Source organism: Nicotiana tabacum, chromosome 3, assembly GCF_000715075.1.
Source record: "Nicotiana tabacum cultivar K326 chromosome 3, ASM71507v2, whole genome shotgun sequence".
NCBI lineage: Eukaryota > Viridiplantae > Streptophyta > Magnoliopsida > Solanales > Solanaceae > Nicotiana > Nicotiana tabacum.
Genome location: NC_134082.1, coordinates 212,935,309 through 212,944,302, shown reverse-complemented (window position 1 = coordinate 212,944,302; position 8,994 = coordinate 212,935,309). Strand labels below are relative to the sequence as shown.

General features: G+C 33.3%; 2 protein-coding genes across 2 annotated transcripts; one reads left to right on the top strand and one right to left on the bottom strand.

The window, feature by feature from the left end:
* The first annotated feature begins 214 nt into the window (after window positions 1–214).
* Window positions 215–899, top strand: LOC142179305 (uncharacterized). The gene is made up of 2 exons (XM_075249000.1): window positions 215–503; window positions 664–899. Exons 1-2 carry the CDS (start codon window positions 215–217, stop codon window positions 897–899), a joined length of 525 nt encoding a protein of 174 aa, XP_075105101.1.
* Window positions 900–2,813: 1,914 nt separating this feature from the next.
* LOC142179295 (uncharacterized) lies at window positions 2,814–6,125 on the bottom strand. The gene is made up of 10 exons (XM_075248997.1): window positions 5,779–6,125; window positions 5,466–5,673; window positions 5,158–5,361; window positions 4,951–5,046; window positions 4,726–4,831; window positions 4,399–4,491; window positions 3,881–4,315; window positions 3,741–3,817; window positions 3,039–3,577; window positions 2,814–2,955 (listed from the first exon to the last, which is right to left on the bottom strand). The coding sequence occupies exons 1-10, from the start codon at window positions 6,123–6,125 to the stop codon at window positions 2,814–2,816; spliced, it is 2,247 nt and encodes a 748-aa protein (XP_075105098.1).
* Window positions 6,126–8,994: the final 2,869 nt, after the last annotated feature.

The following is an 8,994-nucleotide window of genomic DNA, read 5'->3' as shown; positions in this document are numbered from 1 at the left end:
CAACTAGCATAAATGATTCTGCAATGTTCAAAGTCAGAAATTTCGACAACCAAGACACATGCTCTTTAATGGACAATACATTTATACAACGCAAACCTACTGCCATGGTAGTTGGTAGCATGGTTATTCCAAATATTCTGATTCTAAGACAATTTACACACCAAAAGACATACAATTTGACATGTTTTTTGAGCACGACATGAATCTAACCTACATGCAAGCTTGGAGAGCAAAAGAAAAGGCTTTACAGTTTTTGAGAGGTCCTCCTGCTGACTCCTACAGTAAATTGCCTAGTTATTTGTATATTCTGGAGAAGACTTATCCGGGGTCTGTAGTTAAATTGAAGAAGACGAACGATGACTGCTTCTTGTATGTATTTGTTATGATTTGTACATCAATCAGTGGTAGGGAATATTGTAGGCCAGTTGTAGTAGTTGATGGGACCTTCTTAAAGTCAGCATACATGGGAATAATGCTAACAGCTAGTACAATGGATGCATTAGGTATTGAAGTTTTATTGTAGAAATATTGTAGCTTGTATATTTTTTGTAGTACTTATATATTTATTGTAGATATATTGTAGAAGAGTTGTAGTTTGTATGCATATGTCTTCTTCTGCATTTTTCCTGCAGCCAAGTAATTGCTTTTTGCCACATAATGTAGGTACCATATTACCATTGGTATATGTTGTTGTTGATTCAGAAAATGACGTATCATGGAAGTGGTTTTTTGAGCAATTCAAACATGCATATGGTGAAAGACCAAATATGTGTGTTGTTTCGGATCGGAATGAGAGTATCTTGAAGGCAACATCTATTGTTTATCCTTGCATGCCACATTATTCTTGCATGTGGCATATTTGGACAAATATATGGGAAAAGTTCAAGAGGGACATCTAAAGTTAAGTGAATTGTACTTTGCCAGGCACGGTCATACACGCTTGATGAATTTAATGAAAGGATGTCAAAGATTGAAGAGATTGACCCCCGTATTAAAGCATACTTATACGATATTTGGCTATTATAGATGGTCTCGAGTACATGTTGCGGTGAACATAACTTGGACTACGACATCAAATATTGTAGAGTCGTTGAATGTTTAACAAAATATGCAAGAGAGCTGCCGATAGTAGAACTATTAGAGTATATGAGGACCCTTCTTGAACGTTGGATGAAGGAAAAGTTATTGAAAGCAAAGGGTACATTCACATACCTTAGGTTCAAATTCAATAAAGAGTTGGATGACAACAGAACATTGTCGCACAAGCTTAGAGTAAGATCTGATCATTTATTGCATCAAATTAATTTATACAGGAAAATGTAGATAATTTGTAGATATTTCGAGTTTAACCGTATATGAATTGTTTTTTTTGTTTGTAAAGTAATCGTAGGTGAGGGATTCAATAGACTACATCCATATAGTACTAGATGGTGTGAGGCGCTATATTGTTTATCTTGAAAACAAGAGATGTACTTGTGGGCAATTCCAGCTTGATGAACTTCCCTGTCCACATGCTTTGGCTGCTTTAAGACACATGGATGAGTCTTTTGAACAATATTTTTCTCCTTATTACACAAGATAGAACCTCTTGCGTACTTATGAAATACCAGTAAATTCCCTGCCTGATGAAAGCAAATGGAATATGCCACAACATATATCTGAAGAAGTAGTAAATCCACCTACAGGAGGGAAAAGGCATCCAGGAAAACCTCAAAAAGAAAGATACAAAACATATGATGAAATAAATTCAAAGAAGTACAAGGTTTCATGTGGCAACTGCGGAGGAGAAGGGCATAACAAAAGATCGTGCAAGAATACACCCAAAAAGAAATAAATTTTATGTAGTTAACAGAATATTTCATAATTTTTTTTTGGTGAGTTTAGGATAACAGATTTTAATGTGTAATTGTTGAGGTTTTTTAAGATCATAATGTAGTTAGTTAGAATTTTTCTGTATTGAGATAATACTTTCATAGAGTGATTTGTTTATGAATAGTTTCTATATATATAACTACTACTTTTTTACTATCTCTAGCATCCTTTACATTGTCGTTAATGTGTTTTTGCAATCTATCTACAATACAACTACAAAAAAATTACATTAACTGGAATTGACAGAGTAACTACATTATAAATCAGTAGGAAAAAAGTTATATACTAAAATATTGTAGATCAAGTACTATTTACATTCAACAAATGAATATAAAAGCAACAAAACACATTGTTAAATATTTTCTAAAATTATCTACAAAGTCAACTGCAAAAAAAACTATAATAGCTAGAAAGAAGTTATATGCTAAAAATAATGTAGATCGGGTACTTTTTACATTCAACAAATTGAATGTAAAAGCAACAAAATATTTAGTTACTGATTCTTACACTTTATCTACAAAAAAACAACAAAACAACTACATATTTTTGCGTTGACATAATAACTGTATAAAAATTCAGCTGGAAAGGATTTATATGCTAAAATAATGAAGATCAAGTACTGTAAAGATTCAAAAAGTGAATATAAAACCAACAGAATGTTTCTATTTGAACTATTATACTGGATAAGAAAAAAAAAACAAAGACTACTATAATTGTAACGCAAGTCTGCTACAATTAAAACACAATAATATTGTTCAAAAATTTGTCTACCATCTTTCTTCTAAACTAGCATCAACTAAACAATTGTACTACATGTTCAATACAAAACATTACAACTACTTCTTCTTCCTCTGAACTCGTGTTTTCTCATTCAAAGCTGGTGCACCTTTTCTCCTTGTCAATTCACCTGTCACCCCACTTTCACTAATTGCCCCATGCTCCTACTTCTTTCTAGTATAGTCCCAAAGTAGCGCTCCATAGCATCTATGGTGTTGATCAATATCAGAAACGTCTTCTGCCGGAATTGATAACTCTCCAAGACTAACATACTCTGCAAAGACAACAACAAATACACCACAATCACTGCAAAGATAAAAAATGTTAAAATTTACCAAACCATTAGAAAAAAGGGTTAAATTTATAGAAAGAAAGAAGATTTTTGTTACAGTGATCCTTCTTTTTGTTGTGGTATCTCTTCGACGATCCACTGAATGTTAAGAGGGTCGGTAACAACTTTCTCAATGTATGCCTTTGTATTCTTGAAGTTGATGTCTTTACGCTTCCCATAAAAATCGGTGCATGACAAATACAAAGGGATAGTAATAGAAAACTTGTCGACACAAGATTCAACAATTGGGTGATTGCGTGAAGAGACCATGGAATCATACGCATAAAGTTGACTTTCTGCAATGTCAAAAACAACCAACACCCAGTGGAATTTTTCTACAATGTTGACGGGCATGATGACGTAACCAACTTCATTCCATGCAACATTTGCGAGTAGTCTATACCCTAATATATATTCTGCTACAACGTCTTGGGGTTTGACAACAGAAAACTTCTTTTTTTGAGGAGAATTTTGGAACTTTTCATAAATTTGATCAATCATAGTCTTGAACACACAATATGTTGTAGTAAACCTGGTCTTGTTGTGGGGGCCATACTTGCCTCTTTTCCTCAAGTAATACATTATAACATTAATGTGCTGCAACAAAAACAGATTGTATTTATACTACAAGTTATCTTCAAATATTCTACACAAAACTATAAAATAACTACAATTCATCTACAATCAGAATACAAAACATCTACAATCAGAATACAAATTATCTACAAAATATCTATAAATCAAATACATTGAATCTTACCGAGTCATTGAGGACTTGTCCTGGGTGTGCCATGGAAAAGAACCACTCCTTCTTGTCAACCTTTTCCACTCCAAGATCTAACCATGGCTTAATTTGGTTGTCCTTTATAGAATATAGACCTTCCTCCTATATAAACTAACCTGTGTCGGTACCGTGGTATAACCACTTGTGGAATTGATCCAACAACTCAGGATCTACATTTTGACCAATAACACTAGTAAATGGGTGCTTGAGGTGAAAAATTTGAGGTCCAACCGAGGTGCTGCCACCAAAACTGTATAAAGGGAGAAATGGTGATCGGGCATACTTTCCCGGCTGCCTTGTTCTACCTTGATGCATGGGTGTTGTTTCATCTTGTATAGGCTCGCCGAACTTAACCAACTGGGAGAAGTTATCAGTCAGCTCAAAATCATCAAGTGTAACCTCCTTCTTCTCACTTCCGGAGTCTTTTGAATCACCTACATTCACATAGTTTGCCTCTTCACCTATATTGTCATCTTCCTGATTCTGCTGTTCTGTTTGAGCTGCTACTGTCACTCTGTGAATTGGAGATTGTGCATGCATATCTTTCCTCTCTGTAACAACATGTATATCTAGCTTAATAGAATGGTAAAAATATTGAAACATAAAGAAAATATATCTGAATACAATTTCATACCTGAATTCTCTTCATCAACTGCCCCTTCAAAATGTGTATATAAATCAACATGTGCTGGATGATTTTCTTCACCAAGTGCACCTTCAACATGTTCTGTTTTTTCATTAAAAATGTTAAATCATACTAGATAGTAGTGGCTTGACAGTTTAAGAAGATATGTAGGTGAGTTATAAGATCTACATAAATTTGTAGAGCTGTGCCAAATATGCTGTATTTATCTATATATATTTTGTATATATAATGTAGACAAATTATAGTTATGTTATAGATAACTTGTAGATATTTTGTATATATTCTGTAGATAAAGTAGATTTATTTTGTAGATACCTGTTTTATTGGTGCTGGCATGCACTGGTTCTCCACTATTGAACATAAATTGCTGATTGTTATTGTCTTTTGGTTGGTCAGTATTTTTGGTTGAACTCCCAGCAAACTGAAAGTTTTATATTAGTTAGGACATATATTTTATAGGTGACATAAATAGTTTTGTTAATTTGAATAAAATTGAAATGTTACTTTTGTATCAACTTGATCATTTCGATTGTTTATCACCTGCAAAACAGTCTTGACTGACTCATTTATTAACACTAGAAGGCTACCTAGTTCTTCAAAGACATCTTTCCTAAAATCTTCAAGCTTTTCATCGACCTACATAATAAAAAAAATACATAGTTAACTTCAGAATATGTCTTAACATACATTAAAGAACAGATGCACTATTATGTATACATCACAATGCTGTTTAGGAATACATGTTACCTTCTCAAGACCACTTTTTAACTTTCTTATTTTACAAAGAATAGACTCCTTGTCCTCTTTTCCAATTGATTCTTTGGGTTCCATTGGAGGAGCATCAACTTTGGGATCCTCAGAAACATGTTCAACCTCTTCAATTATGTACTCAACTTTATCAGACAAAGACATCACTGAAAGCTCTTCATGTGATTCATTTATGTTGGTGAACTGAATGAAGAAAAAAATAAATTAGCTTGATTAAGACAAAATATGTATACAAATTGTACATATTTTGTAGGTAAATTGTATAATCATAAATAAAAACCATTTACCTTCATCCATACAGGCTTGATCATTCTGTCTTCAATTGTAGCTAACCAAATTTGACCCTCACTAGCTGACCAGTTAAGTATGCGAGAGATTGAATTAGAAATCCTTGTAGCTATATCAGTGTTGACGGAGGAGCAACACTCATACAACCATACTTGCATGGCTAGTGGGAATCCTCGAATGAGATAAGAATGAACGAAAGGATTTAGCCTGTACCTAACTGATTCAATCAACTGTCTGTAAGACTGAATACCCTATGGAAATATCTCGTACTGACCGGATTCCACCAAATAAAACCTAAAATGATCTACCAACCCAATATGGTCTCTCTCTGAAGGACAAATGAAGAATTCTATAAGATATAGAATACATAACTTTACTGCATCTTCATCATTTACCCAACTTTTGTTGGTTACAATCTGTTTTAGGTATGTCTTCTTCACTTTTACCTTTTTTGGAAAGTAACTACTCATTATCTTACTGACATAATTCAGAGTGTAACCAAAGTCTGTAACCTCGGTATGACATCTAAGACCAGTTATTAATGCAAACTCTCTCAATCCAAAATTTAACCTCTCACCTTTTAACTCAGCTGAAAAATAGGAAGCATCAGATGAATTTAATTCATACTTCATAAGAAGATGAATAGCTTGATTTTGCATGCGTAAATTGGGAAATGACAGTAAATAACCAAAGCATGTCTTCTTGAATAGCTTCAAACCATTTGGAGACAAAAGCTCTTTAATTTGGCTAGGAATGCTAGGGTCACATAATGTCTGGAATCTAAGTACCCTATAATCAACATTATGAGATGAAAAAAAAAATGTCCATTTTGCACAATCAATAAATATAATCTCACATTAATACAGTGCTTAAAAACATAGAAACATTTGCAATCTATCTACAAAATAACTTCAAAAATATACAAAATGTCAACAATTTTAAACAGATCAACAAAGCTACAATTAATCTTCAAAATGAAGACAAATAATCTCACATTAATTCAGTGCTTAAAAAACATAGATACATTTACAATTTATATACAAAATTACTACAAAAAATCTACAAAGCAGAAACAACACAGATTATGTAGATTTTTAACAACTAAAACAAACGAAATAACTAGTGAAGAAATTACTAAATTCTTACCTTCACCAATGACTGTTTTCGAATATTTTTAGGAGATTTAACACTAAGGTTTTTTTTTTGAATTTTTCTTTTTTTTGGGAGTTTTTGAACTGGGAGCCACCTTCGCTTTCTTTCCAGGTTTACTGATAGACACATCTTCTATAAAATCTTCATCGAACACTATCTCTTTTCGTTTCCTTTCCGCTTATTTGATTGGCCTCGAAGATTCTCCAGCATCGAATTCATGTTTTTGTTTAGTTCTAGCTTCAGCCCTGGTTTGACGCTGAGAAAGACTATGCTTCATATCTTCAAATGCATGTGTAGATTTTTCTTGCTTTTTGGGTGAATGTGGTGATAATACACCTAAATCGAAAGAAGATATATCAGCTTCTCTAGCTTTTTTAGGGCTGTGCTTTGAAGGTTTGTTTTTCTTCATTGAGAAAATTTAAAGCTGAAGGTAAATGTGTGTATGAACTTTGAAGATTTGACTTTAATTTTGACTGGTTGCAGAAGAAAAAACTTGAAATTGGACGTTAATGGTGGGGGTTACATATGTTTCTCTGGTTTTAGCAGAGGAAATAATGGGTTTGAAATGTGGGTGTGGGGTGATACGTGGGTGAGGGTGTAGGTTTGGGAAAGAGAAACGTGGAGGGGTGGGGATTTGGAGGAATATACAGTACCATTAATTTAGGAGGGATATACGGTACAATTAATGTACCGTTAAAACACATTATGGTATAAAATTGGTAATTAGGTATACTAAATATAATTATATCAAACCTTAAACATTGAGGGTAATATAGTTTCCTATATGACATAGGAATGTCCCTTTAGTTAAAATGGGTAAATGTGCAGCTATTTAGGTTAATTCATCAACAACGTATAGGTTTGTACCCGAATCCTAAATTACTAAAGATCAGGTCAACTACAAAGTAAATATAGACAAATTTCTTTAATAAGCATTAATCTGTAATCAGGTAAATTGTTAAGTGATAACCAATCTATTATTTCAAAGTTAAAATTATTGATAGTGAAAAGCAGCATTACAATATATATATAACTTAAATCATTAAAAACAAGAACAGTTTGCTGGACTAGAGCAACATATAGGATATGCTCAAGGCAGCTGCTGGACTCATTAAATGGGCTGAAATTCAAAAATAGCCAGATTTATAATTGGCCGTTCAAAAATAGCTCAATTTTAAAAATAATCGAAATTTTAGCTATTTTTCATGTAAAGATAAATTTGAGCGAAAATACTGTTCAAAACCCGGAAAATACGCCAGTATATTATACTGGAGTTCCAGCATAAATATACTTGAACTCCAGCATATTATACTGGAGTTCCAGGATAAGTATGCTGGAACACCAACATAATATGATGGAGTTCCAGTATAAGTACACTAGAACTCCAGCATAATATACTGGAGTTCCAGCAAGTATACCGGTCCAGCATAATATACTGGAGTTTGGAGCACCGATGCTCCAGTCTCCAGTATATTATACTGGAGCTAGCAAAGTATACCGGTCTAGCATAGTATACTGGAGTTTGGAGCACCGGTGCTCCAGTCTCCAGTATATTATACTGAAGCTAGCAAAGTATACCGGTCCAGCATAATATGCTGGAGTTCATACACAGGTGTACCGAACTCCAGTATATTATGCTGGACCGGTCTCTATTGCAGTAAAATAGTGGCTATTTTTCATTGACTTGATAAACGCTCGCTATTTTTGAATGACCAGTCCGAAAACTGGCTATATCGTGCTATTTTTAACAAAATCAACTCCACTTGATTAAAAGGTTGACGTTTAAGCAAACACCGAAGCCGCAACGTGTTTTATACTGCAAATTTGAATGGGAATTTTTCATTCTCATATAGTCAATCGTTATTCTAGGCCAGTGTTTCTTTCTCTTTTTTCTTTTGTTCTTTTATTGAGATAGGAAAAAAGTTATTTTTCTCCCTACCAAGAATAAAAAGAAAACATCTTCTCGTAGTCTCATTGTCTCTATTATGTCTTCATTTTACTTTATATATATATCTTTAATTCCCATATATACCATTTCCTCCCTTCCACATAATATTAATACTATAGTAGAAATAAGTAACCATGCATTTTTAACAAAGAAATTGACTCATAATTCCCATTATTGTTTTCTTAAAGTTGTTGAGAATCAGCTTCATTTATCGAACAGTTCATAAAAAAATTGGCAAAATTTATTGTCTGCAGCTGTACATATAGAATATTTTTACTTATCTTATTTTGACGTTATACTGTATGACATGAATGGATGGAGTATGCACGATTATTCTGAAGACGTGTCGTTTTGACCTGGAAAAGAATATATTGGACAAAACAAGCGACTCGTCAACTGGAACTCCAGTATAATATACTGTAACTTTT

Coding starts and splice junctions, on each gene's coding strand:
- LOC142179305 (XM_075249000.1), top strand. CDS start 215: ATGCAAGCTTGGAGAGCAAAAGAAAAGGCTTTACAGTTTTTGAGAGGT. Junction 504..663: donor TAGTACAATGGATGCATTAG/GTATTGAAGTTT, acceptor CACATAATGTAG/GTACCATATTACCATTGGTA.
- LOC142179295 (XM_075248997.1), bottom strand. CDS start 6,125: ATGCAAAATCAAGCTATTCATCTTCTTATGAAGTATGAATTAAATTCA. Junction 4,492..4,725: donor TGCCAGCACCAATAAAACAG/GTATCTACAAAA, acceptor ATGAAAAAACAG/AACATGTTGAAGGTGCACTT. Junction 3,578..3,740: donor GACAAGTCCTCAATGACTCG/GTAAGATTCAAT, acceptor TTTTTGTTGCAG/CACATTAATGTTATAATGTA.